The sequence below is a fragment of the Lytechinus pictus genome, chromosome 5 (genome assembly GCF_037042905.1).
Source record: "Lytechinus pictus isolate F3 Inbred chromosome 5, Lp3.0, whole genome shotgun sequence".
In the NCBI taxonomy this organism is placed as follows: Eukaryota; Metazoa; Echinodermata; class Echinoidea; order Temnopleuroida; family Toxopneustidae; genus Lytechinus; species Lytechinus pictus.
Window position 1 is genome coordinate 35574769 of NC_087249.1, and position 26925 is coordinate 35601693.

General features: G+C 37.4%; 1 protein-coding gene across 1 annotated transcript in view; it reads right to left on the minus strand.

Annotated features, from left to right (window-relative positions):
• LOC129260250 (lysosome membrane protein 2-like) overlaps positions 1-26654 on the minus strand; it is a 34525-nt gene extending 7871 nt beyond the window's left edge. The window contains exons 1-3 of the mRNA XM_054898267.2: positions 26488-26654; positions 22561-22802; positions 21825-21982 (exon numbers count right to left, since the gene is read on the minus strand). Coding sequence (XP_054754242.2) covers positions 21825-21982; positions 22561-22680 — 278 coding nt within the window. The 5' untranslated portion in view covers positions 22681-22802; positions 26488-26654. The remainder of the gene's footprint in view (positions 1-21824; positions 21983-22560; positions 22803-26487) is intronic.
• Between the last annotated feature and the right edge of the window lie 271 nt (positions 26655-26925).

Below are 26925 nucleotides of genomic sequence, written 5' to 3' on the forward strand. Positions count from 1 at the left end.
TCCACGACATCTATAAGACTTTTTAGTGACATATTTGTGTATAAAAAGACAAGACCTTTCCATCCATATATAATTTGTCTATAATCATCACTTTCGTGAATTTTCTTCGTGTGTGTACTTTAAGGGGTGAATTTTCAGAATATGGAAAATACGTGTTTAGGGTGCTTTTCGAAACCTCATGGTCTCGCATGGTATCCACTCGTCAATGGAAGTGCCCCCCCCCCCGGGATTTAAAGATGGCAAGTTATTCCACAGTTTCGGACATGCGTAATATAAGGAATGTTTGCAATATTCAGACCGACACCTTGGAACAACACGATCGTGTCTGGAGGATTTCCTCGTATTTTTCGAATGTGTTTTGCTTATATCGTGAAAATAATTTGAGTAGTATTCTGGTGCGAGTCCATGAACACATTTATGTACAAATATATATGGAAAATAATTGATTCTGAAGTCCGTCCATTCTAGATTTGAAAACATTTCTTCAGATGGGGTATATGTGACATCTAAGGATCAAACGGGCAGCTCTTTTTTGGAGTTTGGTAATTCGATCCACATGAACCTGAAAACGATCTCCCCATGCAAACGAGGTGGGTGACGGTATAGTTTGTCTGTTTATTTGTGAGTGCTCTTGTGCTTGACTTTTAGGAAGTAAAGTATGATTCCCTTATTAAATTTCAGCTGCATTCATTTTCTGTCTCACCTGCATAGCAGAGTGAGACCATAGGCGCCGCTTTTCCAACGGCTGCGGCGGCGGCGGCGTCAACACCAAATCTTAACCTAAGGTTAAGTTTTTGAAATGACAGCATAACTTAGAAAATATATGGACCTAGTTTATGAAACTTGGACATAAGGTTAATCAAGTATTACTAAACATTCCGCTTGAGTTTCACGTCACATGACCAAGGTCAAAGGTCATTTAGGGTCAATAAACTTTGGCCAAATTGGGGGTATATGTTGAATAACCATCATAACTTTGAAAGGTTATTGGTCTAGTTCATAAAACTTGAACATAAGAGTAATCAAGTATCACTGAACATCCTGTGCAAGTTTAAGGTCACATGATTAAGGTCAAAGGTCATTTATGGTCAATGAACTTTGGCCAAATTGGGGGTATTTGTTGAATTACCATCATAACTTTGAAAGGTTATTGGTCTAGTTCATAAAACTTGGACTTAAGAGTAATCAAGTATCACTGAACATCCTGTGCGCATTTCAGGTCACATGACCAAGGTTAAAGGTCAATTAACTTTGGCCAAACGGGGGTATCTGTTGAATTACCATCATAACTTTATGGATCTTATTCATGAAACTTAGACATAAGAGTGATCAAGTATCACTAAACATCCTCTGCAAATTTCAGGTCACATGATTAAGGTCAAAGGTCATTTATGGTCAATGAACTTTGGCCAAATTGGGGGTATTTGTTGAATTACCATCATAACTTTGAAAGGTTATTGGTCTAGTTCATAAAACTTGAACATAAGAGTAATCAAGTATCACTGAACATCCTGTGCAAGTTTAAGGTCACATGATTAAGGTCAAAGGTCATTTATGGTCAATGAACTTTGGCCAAATTGGGGGTATTTGTTGAATTACCATCATAACTTTGAATGTTTATTGGTCTAGTTCATAAAACTTGGACTTAAGAGTAATCAAGTATCACTGAACATCCTGTGCGAATTTCAGGTCACATGACCAACGTCAAAGGTCAATGAACTTTGGCCATAATGGGGTATCTGTTGAATTACCATCATAACTTTGAGAGTTTATGGATCTTATTCATGAAACTTGGCCATAAGAGTAATCAAGTATCTTTGAACATCCCGTTCGAGTTTCAGGTCACATGACCTAGGTCAAAGGTCATTTAAGGTCAATGAACTTTGGCTATATTGGAGGTATTTGTTGGATTACCATCATATCTCTGTAAGTGAATTGGACTAGTTCATAAAACGTGGACATAAGAGTAACCAAGTATCACTGAACATCTTGTGCCAGTTTCAGGTCACATGACCAAAGTCAAAGGTCATTTAAGGTAATTGAACTTTGGCCATTTTAGAGGTAATTATTAGATTGCTGTCATAACTTTCAAAGTTTATATATATAGTGTATACAATGTGGATATAGGGGTAATCAAATAGGTTCTAGGACAACTACCCCCTGGACAATCACCCCCCGGACAACTACCCCCCGGACAATTACCCCCCGAGGACAATTACCCCCCGGACAATTACCCCCAAGGACAACTACCCCCCGAGGACAATTACCCCCCGGACAATTACCTCCGGACAATTACCCCCCGGACAACTACCCCCCGGACAACTACCCCCGGACAACTACCCCCCGGACAACTACCCCCTGGACAACTACCCCCGGACAACTACCCCCCGGACAACTACCACCCGGACAATTAACCCCCGGACAATTACCCCCCCGGACAATTACCCCCCCCCCCCCGGACAATTACCCCCCGGACAATTACCCCCCCGGACAATTACCCCCCGGACAACTACCCCCGGACAATTACCTTCAGAAAATCACCCCTTCTCTCCAGCATCAATGTTAGAATTAAGCGGGACCCATTGTAAGTTTTGGTCGGTGGCAAAGGTTTCCGAAATATTTTTTTCTTTATCTTACGTTAATAACTTTTTCTTTCTCTTTTATATTGCTCTTTCTCCTGTTCTCTCACTTTCTTCTTTTTTCCTTTTTTGTTTTTGTTTAGCGGCGCCTTCTGCATCATGAAAAATGGGGGGGGGGGCTTGCACCCAAAACCTCCCGTTTGGCTATGCATATATACATCAGAAAAACTGGCCCTCATTCTAAGTTTTCATAGAACAATTGAACACGATTAGTCATAATAATCACAAATGCTGAATATCTCTGATTCCAACTGATCTGATTTTTTTAAATATTTATTTTGGGTTTAATTTCAGGTAAGAAATCAGGCAAATAGATAAAACGTAAAAAAGACACCTTTATAGGTAGAAATATTGAAAGTCGATAACGCAACTATCAACACTAACACTGTCCATTAGACCTATAAATCTGTTATTTTAAAACAGTTCAACTATAACAAGAAGCTAAGAATTATGAAACTATTGGTGCACATTCCAGATTAAGATGTGGCTTTATAACTTAATACAGTAAGCTAAAAAACTTTATGCAAAGATAATACATACAAGAACACCTTGTAAATTACAAGGTGTTTTTGTGTGTATTATTCTTGGGTGAAAGTAATTAAACATTAAAGTACGTAATTAAGTACCAAATTTACTAAATAGTAAACAATATGACATAATCAAATACAGTGTTTTTTCTATACAAATTGGCAATCATGATAGTATACAATTCGTTTAAGGTGCATTTTAAGGACGGTTTGTAATAATTTATAAAGAAGTAGGCCTATGCAAATCAAATAAAGCGACCGAGCACCGTGAGCTGAAAATATTAATATTTAGACCATAAAACGGACATTTTACAGAGCACTTGAAAAATCAATTTGTAAATTAAAAAATAATGAAAGCTCGATATCCGAGATGAAATATGTTTTGCATATTGCCTTCGAAACTTGATATTTTAAGCTCCATATCAGCCTATATTGAGCAAGATATTAATCTCATTGAAAAAGCAATGCGGGCGCGAAGCGCGAGCGGAAAATACTTGATATTCCGGTATGAAAATGGTGAATTTGAGCACTATCTAAAGCATTGTGTATGGTAATTGTGAAGTGGATGTGGAAAGCACTTAATAAATGATGCGAGTGTGAAGCGCGAGCTGATATCTTCATTATTATTTTGACCTAGGACCTGGACATTCTAGGTCTAAGGACATTTTGTCATCATATGAAAATGATGACAACTTTCTTATTCCTCTTCCTGAGCGCGATATGAAACATATGAAACTGTGATATTGTCGATATTCTTTTCTGAAAAGGGACAATTTAGTCATTAAGAATTCATGAAAATTTTATTATCATATTTATTAATGTAATAATGTAAAATGTGTTGACACTGAGGCCTGAAAACTTGATATTTCAAGCACTTTTGTAATCATGAATAGGATTTGTGAGTTGATATATTTTTAACAAAAATGCGAGCGCAAATCGTGAGACGAAAGTTTTGGTAAACTGTCATAAAAGGGGGGTTTTAAGTAGTTTGTTATATAATTTGGCAAATCAAATAATGCGAGCGCATAGCGCAAGCTGCAAGTTATATTCACACCATAAAACAGACATTAAACAGAGCACTTAAAAATCAGTTTGTAAATCAAACAAAATTATGAATAATGTCCGAGCTGAAGTATGCTTTGTAATATCGACTTCAAAACTTGACATTTTAAGCTACATATCAGCCTATTTAGCAAGATGTGTATCTCATCGAACAGGCTATGCGAGCGCGAAGCGCGAGCGAAAAAATTAATATAGTGACATGAAATATATTTTTTAATCATTTTCCAAGTCATCCCCTGACCTTTTTTTTGCACTCGTCTCCCTCCTCTTATTTTTTCTTTTTTTTTCTTTCCCCCTTTTTTTCTTCATTTTTTTGCTCTGCCAATAGGGGGGGGGGGGGGGTCCGGGCCCCTCGGCCCCCCTGGATCCGCCTATGGATGGAGCTCAATTGTACAGCTTTCTTACGGCGTACGTTTGATTCCAAGATACTCGAGAGTGCCTTGAGTACTTCTTACGTCAAACGTACGGCCGACGTATGACTCTGTGCACCCCTTTGTCTAGGGGGTAATTGTCCGGGGGGTAGTTGTCCGGGGGGTAATTGTCTGGGGGTACTTGTCCGGGGGGGGGGTAATTGTCCGGGGGGTAATTGTCCGGGGGTACTTGTCCGGGGGGTAATTGTCCAGGGGTAGTTGTCCGGGGGGCTAGTTGTCCGGGGGGTAATTGTCCGGGGGTAGTTGTCCGGGGGGTAATTGTCCGGGGGGTAATTGTCCGGGGGGTAATTGTCCGGGGGTAATTGTCCTCGGGGGGTAGTTGTCCTCAGGGGGTAATTGTCCGGGGGGTTATTGTCCGGTGGGTAATTGTCCTCGGGGGTAATTGTCCGGGGGGTAGTTGTCCGGGGGGTGATTGTCCAGGGGGTAGTTGTCCTGATACCATCAAATATCACTGACAAGTTTTAGGTCACATCATCATCATCATCATCATATCAGCCATGTTCAGCCCACTGCAAGGCGAAGGCCTCCTCAAGTTGGTGCAAGATGATGCAATCCAATTTATGCCAATGAATTTTGTGAGCTCGTCACTCCATCTCAATTTTTGTCTACCCCGATTTCGTGATCCTAGCCATGGTCTCCATTCTGTGATGCGTTTGGTCCACCTATTATCATGTGATCTTGCAAGGTGGCCAGCCCATCTCCATTTCGTTGATTTAATTGCTTTGATTATGTCAATTACTCTAGTCTAGCTCCTAATCCATTGTATGGTTTTCCTGTCACGTTTTGATATCCGTAGCATTATACGTTCCATACTGTGTTGAGTGGTTTTTAATTTCTGTTCCATTTTCTTTGTTACAGACCAGGTTTCAGAACCGTAGGTCATTGCCGGTATAACGCATTGATTAAATACTTTTCTATTAAGGCAAATTGGCATATTGCTCTTCATAATGTCATTGAAATTCCTTAAAGCGATCCATCCAGCTCTTGTCCTCCTTTTAACTTCTTCCAGTTGTTCATGATCCATTCCGACGTGTTGCCCAAGGTAGATATAATGAACTACTCTCTCGATTTCAGAATTATCCATTATGATTCTTTCCTCCTTAGCAAATTTGTTGAACATTACTTTTGTCTTTTTCATGTTGATCTTCAGACCTACTTTGTTACTTTCAGTGTTGAGATCGTTGAGCATATTTTCTAGCTTGTGACCATCATCAGTAATTAGAATGATATCATCGGCAAATCTCAGGTGGTGGAGACACTCACCTTCAATGTTTAGCCCAGTACTTTCCCAATCTAATTTACGTATTATTTCCTCCAGTGCAGCATTGAACAGTTTGGGTGAAAACCGTGAAATGGTATATCTCCCTGTCGCACTCCTCTGTTAATCGGGAATTCATCACTGTCTTTGTGCAGGTGAATGGTTGCAGTGGCTTAGCTATACATTTCCTGAATGAGTTTGATGTAATTATGGTCACATGATCAAGGTCAAATGTCAATGAACGTAGTATTGTATCATTATATGAATGGTGTTTTTTGTGAATAATTATTTTATAGTAGTTTTCAAAGTCAGCACTGCTGCTATATTGAATCGCGTGATGCTGGTGAGACAGCCAGAGGCATTCCACTTGTTTTTTTTATTATTCATTTATTTTCTTTTTGCGCATGCGCATTGCCAGCATTCGACTGTTCGAGTAAAAATATTTAGGTGTTGTATTCAACCATAAAGGTGGATTAAAGTAAAGATTTCCTTAGTGTAGTCAACTATAATGGTAATTTTAACAAGGCAAAAAAAAATACAAACAGTGGCATTCCGTGGGTCACGGCATGGGGGGCACCAGCAAAAATGTTGAGTCACTTACTCAGCGCGCTAAGCGCGCTCAATATCCTGGTATACTGACCTAATATAGACATTTTAAGGAACGTCCCATTAAAAGGATATGTATCTCACTAATCAAATAACGCGAGCGAGGAGCACGAGCTGAAAGTTTTTCATATTCAGACCTAAAAAAGTAAAATATTTATTATGAAATCTATCTGAAGGAATTTTTTTCAGGAATTCATGAAGAGTATACATATCTCGCCTTTTAGAATTACATCCAAACACATGAAACACTTTTTGTAGTATTGTAATCATGAACATGATACGTATCTCACTAATCAAATAATATTGAGAGCGCGAAGCGCGAGCTGAAAACTTTTAATATTCAGACCTAAACAGGAGCTTGTTTGTAGGAATTTATTAAGACCATGCCTATTGCACTTACCAAATGATGCGAGCGATAAGCGCGAACTGGATTTTTTTTAATATTCAGACCAGAAAAGGGAACATTTGTATGTCTCTACATAAAATGATATAAGCTCGAAATGCGAAGAAATATATTTGGTGTATATTGACTTGAAAACGGGATGCTTATACCATTTATTCCCGGTGAACAGGATTATGTATCTTATTAAACAGACAATGCAAGCAACAGGAGTGACGAACAAATAGGGCCTAAGCAAATTATCTTTCATAAAGTTATGAAAAAATAAAACTTATGTAATATATCATAAAGAATATAATACTATATAATATGATATACAATAATTCCTTCTTTATCCCCCACTATACGTTTATCTTTCTTTCTCCCTCTTTTTATCCTTTTCCCCGGGTTTTTTTTTTTTCTTTTTGCCAGCCGATTGGGGGGCTCGTGCCCCCCTCCCAGTAGTTACGCCACTGGCTACAAAGGCGATGTATGCACTTATAAGCACATACATCTGTTTGATTCTCTGGTTGTACCAATTCTACTATAATTATGGCTGTGAAATTTTGGGGTCTGGGGGGTATTTTGAAAAGTCATGTAAGTTTCCACTTAACTTTCCTCATAACCTGATAACAATGATTTTACTTCAAGTTGAATGAAGCATGTACATATTATATTAGATACAGTTGCCTTTCATTTAATTTATTTCACATTAAAAAACCATACAGAATATTACACAAAATCACAAAATTACAAAAGAAAGAAAAATGGTTCCATGTACGTATAGATAGATAGATAACAGACATAGATATATAAACATAAATTATATATACATAAATATACAACAGAAATGAAACACAATGGTTACAAACCAAAAATCCTAATCTGTCTCTGGATTTGAAAATATGATTCACCAAAAACTCAAAGATCAATTCCGCCCAAACTGGTCCTTAGATATAAAAAATTACAACGCTTGCTGGAATTATCGAATTTTTAAAATTACTCATTGGAAACTAAAACTCCCCCCCCCCCTCTCTCTTTAGCATCCTTTATGTAAATTTAGAAGGAAACATGAGACTTCCATTGTATTTGGCAGAAATGACAACTCCGAAAGGAAAGACAAATTATGTTAATTTGAAAAATCAGGATCGGATGTGAATTTCATTACATCTCTGAATATAGCTATTTTAACCCATAAAGCTCTTCTCTCTTCGACACTTTGTAACATACATAATGCCTCAACAACGTAAACCCGCTTTAACTCTTCTTCATTAGGTGACATGAAAACATGACTGTCTTCATCAACCTGGTGTCAAACTCATTTCGCTAATATTACTGTTTGCTATAACTGTTTTCTCTTGATGTTGCGTTTTAATGTTTGTACTTTTATTGTTTTATTTGATGTTTTACTGTATAGGCCTATGTTAAAATCATGTTCATGTTAATACTACTGTTCATGTTCCTACTCATATTCATATTCGCTATCTTTAATTTTTGTTTTGTTTGCTTAATCCTTTATAGCCCGGGTTATTTCGAAATTGCATAGCACGTGGGGGGCAAAAACAACCCTTCCCCCCTCAGATCTCGGCCGCTGATCGCGCGATCGCGACGAATATTTGCACCCACGTCACCCATGACGTAATCTCCACAATTCAAATGTCAATTGTACAAAAATTATTCAAATTTATTTGTTATTACTTAATTATGTTAATTAATTCGTAAATCATAATTTTGCTGTAAATCTTTGAATATAGCCTCAAAACTGCTAGATTTTGGTTTGGACACTTTTCTTAGTATTGTTATCAAATGTATATTAAAAATGGCAATATCAGTTTTTTTTCTCATGTATTCTTTTTTATTCTTGTGTATTTTTTGTGTTTTTCGACTTAATGTTTTTTATTGTTTTTTTTAATGAAATCATCGACACTATTTTAGTCATAAATAACATGACATCTATTGCTTTAAATTAGTAAAAAAAATGAAATGATGATACATGCATGGATATTTGATTGAAAAACACAATTTGCATTTGATTTGTACATGGAATCACGTATTTAGCAATGGCATGCACTCAGGGGCGTATCGTGGGTCACGGCATTGGGGGGGGGTACCAGCAAAAATTTTGAGTCACTTCGTGAGCGCGCGAAGCGCGCTCATTTGCCAGGTGTACTGACGTAATAGAGGCATTTTAAGGACAATGCCATTAAACGGACATGTATCTCACTGATTAAATAATGCGAGCGCGAAGCGCGAGCTGAAAATGTTTGATATTCAGACCTAAACAGGGAAATTATAATCAAATTTTTGTAATCATGTTACGTATCTGTCTCGCTAAACAATGCGAGTGCGAAGCGCGAGCTGAAATTTTTGTATATATTGACCACAAACAGGGAGATTTTAAGGACTATACAGTGCGTCCTAGAAAAAACGAAACCGAGATTTAGCGATGATTTATCATAACTTATCATAAATACAATAGACAAATGACCTACCAATGTAAAGCTTAGAATCTCCTCTTTCATCTGGTATTACTTAGATTATTCCTCATTCACGCATGATTGAGCAAAAACAATTCGAAGAAAGGATGCCAAAAACTCATTTGGCGGGGGGTATCAGAATTTCAAAAAGAAAATCACATGACTAAAAAGTTCAATATCTTCTCTTTTCTTTGATACCTAAATCACAGAAAATGGTCAAGTAGTACAAAAGTTATGATCCCTCGAAACAATGCTTGTATTTCCATAATCCATTAAATAAACGTGTTTTCACCGGTTTCCCACTGAAGCTATCGCACGGTAACAAAATACTTAATGCATAGCTGATCGTCAACAAAACGGAGTGTCGAGTGAGTTTGAACGCTAGCCTGTAAAACCTCTTCATTTTATGAAATTATTGAAATTGAAGCCTTATTTCAAATAACCAGAACTTTGTTATTTATTGACCATTTTCTGTAATTGAGGTATCAAATTAAAGAGCAGATATTGAGCTTTTTAAAAATGTGGTTTTCTGTTTAAAACCCAGATACGGTTCGCCAAGTGACTTTTTGGTATCCCCTTTTCAAATTGTTTTTACTCACTCATGCGTGAATGAGAAATAATCTAAGTAATTTCAGATGAAAGAGGAGATTGTAAGCTTTAAAATGGAAGGTCATTTGTCTATTGTATTTGCGATTAAGTTATGATAAATCATCGACAAATCTCGGTTTCGTTTTTTGTGGGACGCACTGTATTTTAGGAATCCATTAAGAGTATACATATCTCACCATAGTCATCTTAGCGAGTGCCAAGCGCTTGCTGATTTTGTTAGAATTACATCTAAATACATGAAGCACTTGTAGTCATTGTAATCATGAGTATCATACGCATCTCAATAATCAAATATTGCGAGGGCGAAGCGCGAGCTGAAAATTTAGATAATTCAGACCTGAAGAGGGGCATTTTAAGGCTTGTTTGTAGGAATTCACGAAGACCATTCGTATTTCACTAACCAAGTGATGCGAGCGCGAAGCGCGAGCTGAAATTTTTTTATATTCAGATCAGAAAAAGGGACATTTTAAGGACTGATCCGTATTCATGGAGAGCAGACATATCTCACCAATCCACTAATGTGGACGTAATCACGGACAGGAAATGTTTTATATTGAGACCTTAACATTGGGCAATCACTTTAAGTAGTCATCTCATCTACATGTATAATTACCTTGTAAGTGCAATATACCAACATCAATTAATTAATTGTTACTTTATATTATTTGACTATTTCATTTCACTTATGTAACTATGAAATTTATGTTTACATTGTAATCTTTGCTTGTATCAGTCTGCCGACTGTTTTAACAAGGAAGTATTTCGTACAATAAACCGAAATGAATGAATGAATGAAAAAGAAGCATGTCACTACATAAAATAATAACTCGAAGGGCGAGGAAATATATTTGGTGTATATTGACTTGAAAACGGGATGTTTTAGTACAACAGGATATATATATATATGAGATATATATCTCAATAAACAGACAATGCAACTACCATGAACAGTGAAGACATAGGCCCTGAGAAAATTATGTTTCATAAAGTTTCGATAAAATGTTTCTATGTAATATAACAAAACAAAATTATAATATAACATTATAATGAATAATAAGTTATTCTTTCCCACTTCGTTTCTCTTCCTTTCTCCCTCTTTTTTCTCCATTTCCCGTTTTTTTTTGGTCAGGCACGTGCCCCCATGCCCCCCCCCCCCGTAGTTGCGCAACTGCATGCACTTACAAAAAGTTATGTAACTTCGGAACCGCATACCCCCGCGTCGCGAATTTGGTCTTAAAAGTTAAGCGAGACTTAAAGGTAAAAAGTCATAATCGTCGCGACGCGATCTTTTCGCGTTACAGATTATTAGCGTGAAAAATGTCTAGGGGGTAGTTTCGGGGGCCGGATAGGGTTAAAGCTTTGATGAAATTGTATCTTATTCATGCTATTTGGGGTTTACTATAACGGCTGCTTGTTTTCCGCGTATATGCCAAAAAAGGCATTTCGCTGTAAACAGATATTTTCACCATGATATCATCTGTGTGAAGAAATTGTCTGTTTTGTAGTAATTAAGTTGAGCAATTTATTTTTTCGAAGAGATTTCTGATTGAAAAATAAAAATCTCGGTTTTTGGTCAATTGTGGACCTAATTACTGTTAAAAGGGCATCCTTGCGAGATGTTGCGAGCGCGAATCACGAGGTCAAATTCTTGGAAATTTCATGTAATAAACGTGAAAAATAAACATTCCGAGCAGTTTTTGTATAATAAAAAAAAAAGGATGTGAATCTAACTAAAAAATTAACGCGAAGCGCAAGCTGAAAATTTTAATATACTGACCAGAAAAGGAACCTTTTAAAACTGCATTTAGTGACTCATGAATAGGATACGGGCTACATATCTCATCAATCGGACAATGCGAGCGCGAAGCGCGAGCTGAAAAATTGTGATATTCTAACCAGAAAACTTGACATTCTAGGCATTTTATTTAACCAGGAACAGAATGATTACCTTAACAAACAATAATTGGTGCAATCGCAAAACACGAGCCCAAAATTTGTGATATTCCTACCTTAAAACTGAATATTCTACCGGTAAGCATTTTTGTATGAATTAAACAATTACTGATGCGAGCGCGAACCAGAAAATTGTAATTTTCTCACCTGAAAACTGGATATTCTAACCACAGTTTGTAACCAGGAACAGAATGATTACCTTAATAAACAATAACTGATGCGAGCGCGAAACACGAGCCAAAAATGTGTGATATTCCAATCTGAAAACTGGACATACTATGCATGTTTGTAACCATGAGCAGAACGAATACCTTTTACTAAACAATAATTGGTGCGAGCGCGGAGCGCGAGCCTAAAACTTTGTGATTTTCTTAACTAAAATTTATTATGTTTACTTCAAAAAGGGTATTTCATTTTGAAAAAGGTCATATTTCATTTTGAAAAGAAAAGGCATTTTCCATTTTGAAAAAAGGGATTTTTTTCCTTCGTGGATTGTTTAATTTAGCCCCCCCCCCCCCGGTTCCGTCGCCCCTGGTGCAGTGTACTAGTGAACATTCTCTCCTGTAAGTAATTTGATGAAATCGGGTTGAAATATCTGTTTGAAAGTAATTATCGCCATATTTCAAAGGTCTTGGAGGTGTTTTTGTCAGTAGGGCTCAAGGCGCTCATAAGGGCATCATTATAGTCCGGGAGCAAGGACCTCTGAAAAATGAGTTCGTACAACCCACACCACAGAAAAGGTTTGATACCATAGGTTGTTAGTATGGACCCTCTAGATCACTACTAGGTAGGTAGTTGTCTCAAATTGTGGTATCACTTTTTACTACCGTTGAAGAGCAATGTAAAATAGCAAAAAATGAAAAGAATCAATAACTCTTAAGGGGAAGGTGAAATGTAACTTGCCATATCTCCGCTTACATGTATATATGTCATAAATACGTCATTCATGTATGAAAATGTTGCTGGGTGACAGTTCTAGCGTTACAGAAACATTCAAAAGTGAAATTGAGATATCGAACCTTCAAAATAGGAATACCCTGATGGTCAGTGTCCATTTGCATCTCAAGAAGATATGACAAAATTGAGACGATAAATTGATTTTTGTGTTTAAATATGTGGCGCTCTATACAACTTTACTTGGATTAAATATGCGTTATTCATAACAAAATGAAGATTTTAAAACATTTTCAGATATGTTCTAATTAGCACACGTGCTACTATTTAAAGTTTTGTAGTGCCGTTAGTTTGGGACCCAACGCTGCTTAAATCAATTAGAATTACTTTTTACTGGCGATATAATCTGATCCAAACAAAATTCATAACCCGTGGGGGGGGGGGGGGACTTACATTGACGAGTGGATACCATGCGCGACCAAAAAACACGTAAAAATGATGTGTGTTTTTTTTTCAAGATAGGGCACGTTACGTACGTAACGTGATAAGGGTGTCAAAAACACTAAAATAATGAAAAAAGGGTATCTATTTTCGCTAGGAAAGCTACGTGTTTAGGGTGAAATTTGCGTGGGTGTAAAAAATTAAGACTAAAATGTTTTATAAAGGATGTACTTTTGCCCCAAAAGTCAACACTACGTGTTTAGAGTACGATTTGGGCGATATGTGGGAGGTGCACGCTGTACTAAACCCAATGATGTGGGTGAAGGTAGGTCGACGACCGACGTCCGTGACATAACAATAAAAATATCGCTGTACTTGTTTAGGGGGTCAATTCAGGGAACTTGCCAAGACTATCGTTTCGTTTCCAATACTTGTTAAGGGTATGGTTTCACACGCCAATACTTGTTAATATAAGGGGTGCATCACCGGTGTGTTGGATCAGTTGGTAGAGCGTCCGTCTCACAACCAGGAGGTCGGGGGTTCAAACCCCGGCCGCGTCAGACCAAAAGACGTTAAAAGATGGGAGTTGCTGCTATCCTGTTTGGCGTTCAACGATTTAAGGGATAGAGCCTCGTCGATCTGGCGCTGCACAGCGGCTGCCAGGCCCACGATCAATTGGGCAAAGCAAATTTTCTGAGTATTTCATTTCATGTCTATTTCGAACAATAAATTATGGATTTTCATTTTCATTTTCAGAAAATGGAAAATACGTATTTAGGGTGCTTTTCGAGACCCCATGGTCGTGCATGGTATCCACTCGTCAATGGAAGTGCCCCCCCCCCCCGGATTCATAATAACTGGCGTAGGACGTACCCGCCCTCAAAAAGTAAAATGATGGGGCCAGACATGGAACTGTGCGCGACAGAAGCGATTGAGCAAAAAATTACGTTTTTAATACACCAATATGTTTTTCTCCCTCATAGTCTTTGTCTATATCGAATCCCCCCCCCCCCATCCCCATAAGTATGATGATCTCCGCCACAAGTATCAAAATGATACTGGATGATAGGCCCAGTGATACGACAAACATTTCGAAGTGAAAATCTATATTTCGTAATAACTTTCAAACGAAGCTTACATTGCAAATTCTGATGATCAAGTTCAATTCTCAGATGAATGTTACTATACTCAGTATTCCCATTCATTTGAAGTAAATAAAGTAATTGAAGGAATGTCGCAGGTTTTTTGTTGTATTATTTAACTTCATTTCAATTCAATTAAACATTTATTTTATTCCAATTGACATTTAATCAATTCTCATGTATAACATACACATCAATAATATCATTACTATAGTAGAGAAAACAATGAATGTAAAATACAGTATATAAGTTGTACATGGAAGAATGCGTAAAAACACAGAAAGCAGGATATCTTTAAAACCATGAGTAAACAGCAATTAAAAAAGAAAGGGATAAGAGAAGAGAGAAGAAGAAAGGAGCATAGAGAGGTGAGCAAGCAAGTAAAGGGCATGAACTTATGATGCAAATGACCTAGGAGTAGATTTAACTCATATTTTAGTGAAGCAGCTTTTTAATTTTATTGATCTATTGCAAATTATTGAGAAGATATTTGCTCAAAATATCATCCTGGCATATTAAAGCATATTATTACAGGAACCTGTTAAAAGTTACCTCACCCTTTTTCGTACTTGACATGTATTTGGAAATATCGGATTTTGGTATTCCCATTGGAGCAAAATGGCATTTTTGCTGTATCGGAAACAGCGGAAGCAGCTTTTTGCCTCAATGGGGGCTCCAAAATGGAAAATTTTCCCATAAAAAGGCAAAATACGAAAAAGGGGTGGGTAGGCTTTGGCAGGCCCCAGAGGGGATAGACTTTGATTTCCTAGCACGTCTTTATATGTAGGTAATAGAAAAATAAGTATTCTGTTATCTCCAAGTAGTTTTAAGACGATTTAGGTTGTTTGCTTTGTAGCGGAATAGCTTTTTGCCTCAATAGGGGCTCCAAAATGACAAATTTTCCCATAAATAAGAAAAATACGAAAAAGGGGTAGGTAACTTTGGCAGGCCCCTGAGGGGGTAGGCTCCGATTTCTTAGCACTTCGTTTAATATATGCAGCTGATAGGAAAATAAGTACTCGTTTGTCTCCAGGTAGTTAAAAGACGATTTAAGAGGCTTGCTTTACAGCAGAAAAAGCTTTTTGCCTAAAAGGGGGCTCCAAAATGGCGGATTTTCCCATAAATAGGCAAAATACCGAAAAGGGGTTAGTATTTCCCGCAGCCCCTGAGGGGGTAGGCTCCAATTTCCTAGCACTTCCTTATAGTAGCTGATAGAGAAAAGACTACTCTTTCATCTTCACATAGTCTTAAGACGATTTAGGTGGCTTGCTTTTCAGCTGAAACAGCTTTTTGCCTCAATGGGGGCTCCAAAATGGCAGATTTTCCCATAAATAGGCAAAATACGGATAAGGGGTGTGTAACTTCTGCAGCCCCTCTGTGTGGTAGAGGCTTCGATGTCCCAGCACTTCATTATATGTACCTTATAGAGAAAAGCCCACTATTTTGTCCCCAAGTGATTTTATGACAAAAAAGTAATTTACTACAAAGCAGAAATGTTCTTTTTGCCTCAATGGGGCCTCAAAAAGGCAGATTTTTACATTAATAGACAAAATGCTGAAAATGGCTTGGTGACTTTGGCAGCCCCCCCCCCCCCCTGAGCGAGACGGTTGCCAGCACCTCTTTATGTATAACAGATAAAAAAAAAAAAGGTTACTCCTTTGTCTTAAAGTGGCTTCAAAATGAATGAGGGTTTCCTACATATAGTAGAAATGCTATCTGCCTCAATAGGGACTTCAAAATGGCAAATTTTCCAAGAAATAGACAAACTTCGGAAAAAGGATGAGGTGACGTTGGCAGCCCCCCCCCCCCCCACCGCCCGGGGGAAGCCTTTCGGCCAATAAACCCTATAAAAGAACTTACAATTTAGAGAAGTTAGACAAAATTTGAGTTTAAAGAAAGAAATTGGATATGGTTGGGATCAGATTATATCCTCAGTGAACAAGAAATGCTAATTGATTCATGCAGCGTTGGATCTCAAACTAAAGGTACTACAAGATTGTGAAAAGTAGCCCATATATGGTAGTTAAAGCATATCTGAAATGTTTGAAATATTGCCAAAATCTTCATTTCGTTATGAATAACGCATGTCCTACTGTAGTTATATAGAGCGCCTCATGTTTAACAACACAAAATCACGTTATCGTATCAATTTTTTTTTCATATCTACTTGAGATGGAAGTGGATAGTGGCCATTTTTAAGATTTGATATCTAAATTTCACTTTTAAATAATACTGTAACTTTAGAGCTGTCACCCAGCAACATAATGACGTATTTATGGCATATGCAGCGGAGATATGGCAACTTACATTTCACCTTACCCTTAAAGGTTATTGATTTGTTCCTTTTTTGCTATTTTACATCGCTCTTTAAATTCGACTGTAGAAAAAAAAAGTGATACCACAATTTGAGACTACTACCTACCTAGCAGTAATCTAGAGGGTCCGTACTACCCCCCTATGGTGTCAAACATTTTCTGTGGTGTGAGTTGTACGAACTCCTTGAATAGGGCCCCTATGAGATTTTGCTCTCGGACTATTAGGCCCTACCGTCGCATGTAAATATTGTGCACACGCGCATTCGCGGTGGCTCACTGTTGCTAAGCAGAATCAATCTCGTTTCATGATGCATTCATTTTGTAAATTATGCTGAATGAGCACTATTCTTGCACATAATTTTTTATTTATATTTATACAGACCACCAAACTGTAACTCACTTTATTTTCATAATGGGTTTGACGTTTTTGAGAAAGTAGGTCTAACTTATGAAGATAACGATTATGATTATACTAGATTATGATTATACTTTACATGATATTTAATCTGACCGATAATCCGGTTAGTATGATTGATTTTACACAATTGATTCACGACTCGACAAGGGTTAAAGGAACTACGTTAGTGTCTAGACCAGCATATTCTCTTTGACTTCTATTCCTGAAAAGCATATTTTAACTGATGTTGCTGAACACTAAGTGGCCACTATTTTCACATGTCTTAATCTTAAGAAGATCTCAAAGTGTTTAAATTATAATGGACGCTTTAGAGATCACAGGAATTATAAAGAAGACGATTTTATTAATAATTTTTTTTTTTCTGCTTCTGCCATTTCACCTCTGTCATTACTAGGTCTCCCTCTGCCATTTTTACTTGTCACCCTTTAAATGAATTCCATTGTCTGATTTGAATGACCGACATCTCCGGGAAAGCGATAATGCGTGAATATCAAAGAACATAGATAGATTTAAGCGACTATTAATTAACCCTTATTTAACCGGGGGGCGGGTCGACCAATTTCGTCACTTCGCTGTCTCGCGAATTTTTTTTTACTGCGCCGCTCGCTGAATTTTTACTAAGTCTTGCGCATCTTTCGAGACCAAATTTGTGACGCCTGGGTACGCGGTTCCGAAATTATGCAACATTATGTAAGTGCATGTCAGACCTACAATTGCTCAAAAACAAAAAATTCATATATGTGTGATTATTTTTATTCACTTTTGTTGGTTTAAATGGATTTATTTTATGCTGTTTATGATCAAAGTTCATTGGAAAAAACAATAACAAAAGTTCGAAAAAACAAACAAATACATAAGAGTTTTTAAAAAAGTAAGAAAGAAACCAAAGGGCTGTTTTGAGTGGAGGGAGAAGGATCAAACGGGCATAGCGCTGAAAATTTCATCGGGGTCGGATCTGGGGTGGGAAAGTTGTGGCATTTGGCGTTTCGCCTAGTTTCACAAAGCGGTTGTGTGCGCATCCTGGTCGGTATGCGGATGAGGGGACTGATGACGTCACCCACTCACTATTTATTTTGTATTTTATTATATGAAATGTGAAATATTCTCAATTTCTCCTCATTGTCATGTGGAATAGAGTTGCATTCCTCTTTGAACATGTCTAATTCAATTGTTGTAACATTATCTGGTTCAAGCATTAGGGTCATAATCGTCAAATCTGTAAAAACTCAAATAATGTATAATTCAAACAGTAGAAAACAAAATAAAGGGTGAGTGACGTCATCGACTCTCTCATTTGCATATCACTGTGATGGGCATGTGACTGTTTTTTGAAAAGTGGGCGAAACTTTGAAATGTCATGGCTTTCTTGTTTTATGTCCGATTTTGATGAGGTTTTCGGCGTTGTTTCTTGTTTGATTTTTCTCTATTTGTTCAAATCATCTTTTTTTCTGGGGTGGACTTGACCTTTAAAGGAAGCCAATATACAGGGATCCAGCTCCCGCCAATAGAGGGGGGGGGGGGGGGGGGGCCGAAATTTTTTTTCACCCATATTTTCCCCGATTGGCAGCTCAAAGTTGATTTTTGTTTGTTTCTTTGAAGGGGTTGTCTCAGTGGCGTAATGAGCCAAAAAATTGAGGGGGCTCGATACGGCAAATCGCGTAAAATGAATAAGAAGTTGCGAGCGAGCAAAATTTTTGACATTTTAATTACAAAAATCAAAGTTTGTGATAGATTTTGACATAACATTTGAAAAATTATAGGCCTATATTTCACACTTATCCCTTTCATTTTCTCTCCATCGTCTTGGTCGTGAAAAATGGGGGGAGGGGGTGGAGTGGGGCAAAACGCAGATGTCCTAACAGTAATTTCTTAGCTTTATTTTTATAAAACAACATTTAAAAAATGTAATGTCATAAGCCCTATTTAAATAGTGCGAGCGCGAAGCAGAACATTTTTGGAATTTCATGTATTTTGTCCTGAAAATTGAATATTCTGGGCAATGTATGTAAACTTGAACAAGATGCGTATATAAGTAACTAGATAATTACTGCGAGCGCGAAGACATTTTTAATATGGGTTCTGGCTTGATCGAAAAGGGACCTGTCACCGTGCAGTTAGCCATAAGACGATACATATTTCAACTTTTGTTGTTGTTGACATTCCGACCTAAAAATTGACATTCTAAGCACTTTTGAAATAAACGGTATATTAGGTTAAAAACTAAACATTTGATGCGAGCGCGAAGCGCGAGCGGAAAATTTTGAGATTTCAGACCTAAAAATGGGACACTCTATTCCTGTTTTGTAAATCATGAAAAAGGATGGGTAATTTGGTATCTTCCTGCATTTATAATGCGAGCGCAACTGGATAATTTTTAGCACGTTTTGAATAAAAATCAAGCTGCGTATCTCAATAAACATGTGTACGCGTGTTTTAGAGTTAGACAGAATCTGGGCATTCTGAATACATATCATTTTCTATCATGAAAATCAATAATGCGAGCGCAAAGCGCGAGCGGAAAATAGTTGATATTCCGGTAGGAAAAGGGTGAATTTAAGCATTATTTAAAGCACTGTGTAGGGAAATTGTGAAGTGTATGTGGATAGCACTTAATAAATGATCCGAGTGCGAAGCGCGAGCTGATATTTTTATTATTATTTTGACCTTGGATCCGGACATTCTAGGCCATTTTTCATCATATGGAAATGATGACTATCTTCCTATTCCTCTTCTTAAACGCGATATGAAACTTGTCGATATTCCTTTCTGAAAAAGGGACAATTTAGTTATTAGGAAATTATGAAAATGTTATTATCATATTTATTAATGTAATAAGCCTAATGAGTGAGTGAAATTTGATGACATTTGAGGCCTGAAAATGTTAAGCACTTTTCTAATCATGAATAGGATCTATGAGTTGATATATTTTAAACTATTAATAAAAGGGGGATTTTAAGTAGTTTACAGAATTAATATATAAAGAATATTATGGAATAAACAAAGATAGGTAGATAGGTAGGCCTACTTGGCAAATCAAATAATGCGAGCGCACAGCGCAAAAAGCTGCAAATGATATTTACAACATAAAACGGATATTTTACAGAGCACTTAAAAAAATATCAATTATATATTGACTTCAAAACTTGATATTTTAGGCTATATACATATCAGCCTATTGAGCAAGATATGTATCTCATCGAACAGGCTATTCGAGCACAAAGCGCGAGCGAAAATTTTATAAAGTGACATGAAATTTATATTTTCAAATCATTTTCCAAGTCTTCCCCTGATCTAATTTTATTCACTCGTCTCCCTCCTCTTATATTTCCTCTTCTTTTTCCTCCTTTCTTTCCCCCTTTTTTTTTCTCCCCTCCCCCTTTTTTCTTTTTTTGCTCCGCCAATGGGGGGGGGGGGGGGGGGCGGGCCCCTCGGGCCCCCCTGGATCCGCCTATGGGGATGGGGGGGGGGGGTCCTGTCGGAGGGAATGGAGTGGGAGGGGCGGTCTGGGGTTAGTTTCGTCGGAGTCGGTTGTGGGATGAGCGAGTTGTGGAGGTTTGGAGGGTCTCGTTGTGCTCTCTGAGTGGGTCCTCGGATTTTCGAACGTGCTTCGGAATAGCTGACTCTGTGGGCGACTCTCCATTTGGTTTTGTGCACAGATTTTCGGATTTTTCCCTTTGTTCCCAATTTGAGGGGAGGATTCGAGGGTTTGTGCGCGGTGGGGGTTGTCGGCGGGGTCTGTGGTTCTGGAGCGCTTTGGTCGGTTTGGGGATCCCCTTGGGGAGTGCAGCGGAACTTTTTGGGCGTCCATAGCTTGCTTATTTAGCTCCATACTTATTTCGTCGCCGATTTAGGGCAAATTTCATATACGCTTATATGCACAATCAATTAATGAAAAAAATCTTAATTAATTTTTTTGGCAATTTTCTACACAATCTTGCAGTTTACATCCGGCTCTACGCGCGTGTAAATTTTCGCGGCGATCGCGCAATCAACGGCCGAGATGTACCCCCCCCCCGTATATTTACCCCCCCCCCCCCCGTATACGGGGGGGGGGGGTAAATCTCGGCCGTTGATTGCGTTGTACCTTTATGAAATAGGCCCCTGGTCTGCAACATAGCCCAGTTAAAAGAGGGTAAAATGAAAGTGGACTGGAAAGCTTACTATGATATGCATATACCCTACTCCGATTGATACTTGGTATCACAATAATTACCCCGGCTGGAGTTGAGACACAATATAGGCTCTTAAACGTTCACAGATCGAATAAATCCTACTGGGAAGGCCTATACCGATTTACCTCACTTGGGTCGAGTGCTGCACAATGTTGGTAAATTTCTTGCTAAAGGAGAACACGCCATTGCTGATTGAAATACAGATTGAAATACGAGAGTTGAAAACACTAGACCACGACGCCCCATTTCAATAGATTGTGTGGAAAAATGTGTGAAAATATCCGCAATTTTCCATGAATTTTTTTTCAAAAATTTCTGTTAAGTTTTAAGCCCTTTGCAAGTATGCTATTGCTTTGGATTATTATGGGAGGGGAGGGATTTTTTTTCTCAAATATTTTGATGGAGCAATCTCCAAATGACAGACAAGCACGAGGCATTATTCGGACCGTAATTTGAACATTGATTATCGTTATTATGGATAATCAAGGATTAATAACTTACTCATAGGTATATGGTCCCTTCTGTTCCATATGAGGTATACCCCCGTCTAGGAATGCTTCCGGGTTGGTGAGATCCCATACCCAGAATTGCATGTAGACTGGTGTAGGTGGTCTTAACCAAGAATCATAAGCTGTTGTACCAGGCTGAATGGCAACATCCTATTATAAGAATTGATTCAATCAGGGACGAATACACAATGTTCTATTTAATAATATTCAGAGTGAGGTTAGCGAGCAAGACCCCCCCCCAAAAAAAAAAAAAAAAATCATTTTTTCTGACTTAATTTCATCGCAAAAGGCATAACTATAATGATGGCTATAACAATAATAATCATGGTAGTGAGAATAATAACGACAATAATTATAAGTTTATATCATATCACTCCATATCTATGTTTTCCTCCTTAAAACTTGAGTGTACACAGCTTAACCCCCCCCCCCATCTCATTGTCGACGCCTCTGGATTTAATTCATCAGAAACGCTAATCAATTTTAGTGCACCATTCTTATTTCTATTCTGAAATCGTCGTCGTTATCAACATCACAATCATCATTAGCATCACACCACCCCCCACTACCACCATTCCCTAACTTTCATAGCTACTACCATCAAAACTAACATTATCATCGCTTTCAGCGTCATCATCACGATTATATTCTATCTTGATATTTCCTTTCTAACCCTTTCTTTCTCATCTTCCAGAAAAAAAAATCATTTTCATCACAAGATTGATTACCTCTTCAACGAAGTATGCAATTAGGTCGTTTCCTACTGGTATAAGTACACATCCCAAGATTAGAAAGATGGACCCTATTGTGCCAGTCACTGCTACTTTGGTTAAGGTCGGCTGGCACATGGTCGGCGGCCGAAACGCTCTTTACTCAGAAAAATACCCTTTAGAATATTAAAACAGGAGCCTTTGGGCAATAATTGTTTTGCCCTCTATTTTTACAATATTGTCCAGGTGCTGTAGAAGGCCTATATCGAGACAGAGAGATGCGAAATGAATAAGAAATGGCTTGATACCAGATATAATTTTGTAGAAAACACGTATTACTTTTTATCGATATATTTTAAGTTGAAAACACATAATATCCTTTGATATACATGCAACCAGATAAATATTTAAAAACAATGCATAATGAATATATTGATTGGAAAAAGTAGGTAAATAGGCCAAGAGCTTTAGGTTTAAAATGGAAATTTCTCGTAACAAGCTGATTTTCTTTTTTCAGGATAGGTCAAGGAATGTGTCCAGGGTAACATACTAAAAGTCCCGAAATCCTCCTTGGGGGTTTTCCGTAATCCAAGATGGTGTCCAAAATGGCCGCCATTCACAGAAAACAGACATAACTCACGCATTATTCACACTAAACATCCGATTTCGGTGCAAATTTCATGGTTTAAATGGGTAAAAGATTTAGTGATACAGGTTAAAGCGAAAATAAACAGACCATCAGGTGGGTGTTTCATGAAACTGACAATTTAGTCAGTGCTGACAACTTAAGTGAAATCCTTGGTTTTGATTGGCTGAAAGGCAATTTCGAAAAAAGACAACTTGTCAGTGCTGACAACTTTCATGAAACGGTCCCCTGGGTTCCTAAAAATCCAAGATGGCGTCCAAAATGACTGCCAACGCCTAAAAATCCACAATTCTTCTATTACTTACTTTAATGTCTTTAATTTTGTTTCTATTAAGTGGTTTTAAGGGTCAAATATTACATTGGGACAAGTTATAAGGACAGTCAGTGGTCAAGTATGTCCAAAAATCCAAGATGGCTTCCAAAAATGGAGTATAAGTTGACTGCTGTTACTGAAAATTTGACATACTTCATTAAAAATCCACCTGAGAGACAAGATCGTGGTGTCTAAACAATGGTTTAAAGGGTCGAATAATACATCAGGATCAGTAAAAAGGACAGTCATAGGTCCAGAATGTCCATTAATCCAAGATGGCTTCTAAAAAAGGAGTCTAAATGGCTGCTGTTACATACAAATTGACATACTTCATTTAATATCTGCATAAGAGATAAGATTTAGGTGTCTAAACCATGGTTTGAAGTGTCAAATATAATAATAGGACAAGATAAAAGGACAGTCAGTGGTCCAGTATGTCCAACAATACAAGATGGCTTCTGAAAATGGAGTCTAAATTGACTGCTTGTACTAAAAAAAAATGACATACTTCATTTAGTATCTGCCTGTGAGGTATGATGTTGGTGTTTAAACCATGGTTTAAAGAGCCAAATGATACATTGGGAGAAGTTACAAGGACAGTCAGTGCATGGACCAGTATGTCCAAAAATCCATGATGGTTTCCAAAAGTGGAGTCAAAATGGTTGCTGTTTCTACAAAATAACATCGTTAATTTCATGTCCGCCTGAGAGATATTGTTTGGGTGTTTATACTATAGTTTCAAGTGCCAAATAATACTTTGGGACTGTTTATGATGATATCAAATTGTCCAATTTGCTTCAAAATCCAAGATGGCTTCCAGAATGGCGTTTAACTCTTATCCCTTAAAATGGTCATACTCAATATCCACCTGTGAGAAATAAATTTTGTTTCTGCACTATCGTTTGAAATGTCAAATGTTATATTAAGCAAGGATGTTCAGGCTTCCATTATGTGCAATTTGGTTCTAGAATTGAGCAAAAATGCCTGCTGTTACCTTTCCCTAGATTTAAATTAGAGTGCTTAGAATGTCAAATTTTTAGGGCAGAGTGTCAAAAAATTTCAGCTCGCGCTTCGTGCTCGCATTATTTGACTGTTGAAATTTGTATATTTTTTCATTGGTAACTGCAAAAAGTCCTTAACATGTCCCAATTGTCGATCAGGCCAGAACATATATTAAAAATTTCTGCTCGCGATTCGCGCTCGCAGTAATTACATACACATCTTGTTCACGATCACAAACATTGCTCAGAATGTTCAATTTTCAATACAAAATACATGAAACTTCCAAAAAATTCAGCTCCCGCTTCGCGCTCGCACTATTCAATTAGGGCTTATATGAGATTATTATTTATTACGAATACAGCTAAAAATTACTGTTAGGACTACCCCTACAAAAAACCAACTTTGAGCGGCCGATCGGGGAACATATGGGCGAAAGTTTGTTTCGACCCCCCTATCGACAAAAGCTCGATCCGCCCCTAAAGTATTATTTGAACAAATAAACCATGGTTTAGACACCAAAAACGTACTTATTAGGTGTATATAAAACAAAATATTGGTTCCTAAATATCAGCAGCCATTTATTGAGACATTATTTATGGAAGCCATTATGGATTCTTGGACATACTGGACCACTGACTGTCATTTTAACTTGTCCAGATGTATTATATGACCCCTCAAACCATGGTTTAGACACCAAAATCTTATCTCCCATGCAGATAACTATGTCAATTTGTATGTAACAGCAGCTATTTTAGACTCCATTTTTGAAAGCCGTCTTCGATTTTCTGGACATACTGGACCTCTGATTGTCTTTTTAACTTGTGCTAATGTATTATTCGACCCTTTAAACCATTGTTTAGAAACCACAATCATAATCTATCTCTCAGGTGAATTTTTTTAATGAAGTATGTCAATTTTTCAGTAAAAACAGTCAATTAAGACTCCATTTTTGGAAGCAATCTTGGAATTTTAGACACACTTGACCACTGAATGTCCTTTTAACTTGTCCAAATGTATTATATGACCCTTCAAACCATTGTTTAGACACCAAAATCATATATCTCAGGCAGATATCAAATGAACTATGTCCGTTAAAAGTAAAATCAGCCATTTTCGACTCCATTTTTGAAAGCCATCTTGGATTTTTGGACTGAAAACTGACTGTCCTTTTAACTTGTCCCGATATACTATTTGACCATTGAAACCATTGAATAGAATCAAAATTAAAGATATTATAGTAAGTAATAGATGAATAGTGGATTTTTAGGCTTTGAGAGCAATTTTGGACGCCATCTTGGATCAATAGGTACCCTGATCAGCGTATTTTCACTTTAACCTGTATCACTAGATCTTTATAGCCCTTTAAATCATGAAATATGCATCGAAATCGGATGTTTAGTGTGAATAATGAGTGAGTTACGTCCATTTTCTGTGAATTGCGACTATTTTGAACGCCATCTTGGATCACGGAAAACCCCCAAGAAGGATTAATGAAGACTTTTAGTATGTTATTCTAGACATTTTCTTGGACCTTTTCTGAAAAAAAAATCAGCTCGTAACCAGAAATTTCCTTTCTTAAGCCTATTTTGGCCTAATGCTCTCGACCTAAAAAGCCATATGCCTTAAAATGCGAATCGAAGCGGGTATACAACTCGTTTATATTGACACTTGACTAGATACCAAACAGTAAACCAGATCTCTCTATTTGGCTTGTCAAAGAGCCAGAAAATATGGAAAATTCCTCTAATAATATTCATCTTATATTAATGAATGCAGCATCTGAAAGCCCACTGACGATTGAAGACAATGCATTGAAATATGAATAATGGAAGCTCATACCTCGGCCAAGTAAACAAGACGAAGCATCTCGCATTTACTGATACTGGTGCAATATTAAATGCCCTTGAGGCAATAGTCCATGGAAATAAGGCTTTTTAATAAGACTAACGTCACTCACAAAATAAATGTTAAGCACATTACTTACCAAAATATACAAGACTATGATGGGCATTAGCTGTATCTGTAGGATATCAATTAATCAGGAATGATATGGGCTTGAACTTCAGAATTCAGATAGCTCATCGAGAAACAAAGTTCATATCATATATTGGTATACTTTGTAGTTAATTTGAGAAGTGATTTGTTTGTAACGTCAAAGATAACCACTGATGGTAGCAACTGTTTATTTGAGTCTATCTGGGTGAGATAAAGGGGGTCAATTATTACATCTCACAAACCAACAAGATGAGGGCGATCGACAAAGCAAATCATTGAATTTCTTTTTTCGAATGAACAAAAATGTCATTTGAGTTTGTTACATGATCATCCGCAAACTATAAATGACAAGACAAACAATTTTGCTTGGCGTGTATTAAGTGATTTTATTCGCTCCACTGGAACTAAGCTAAAAAATAAAAGATTT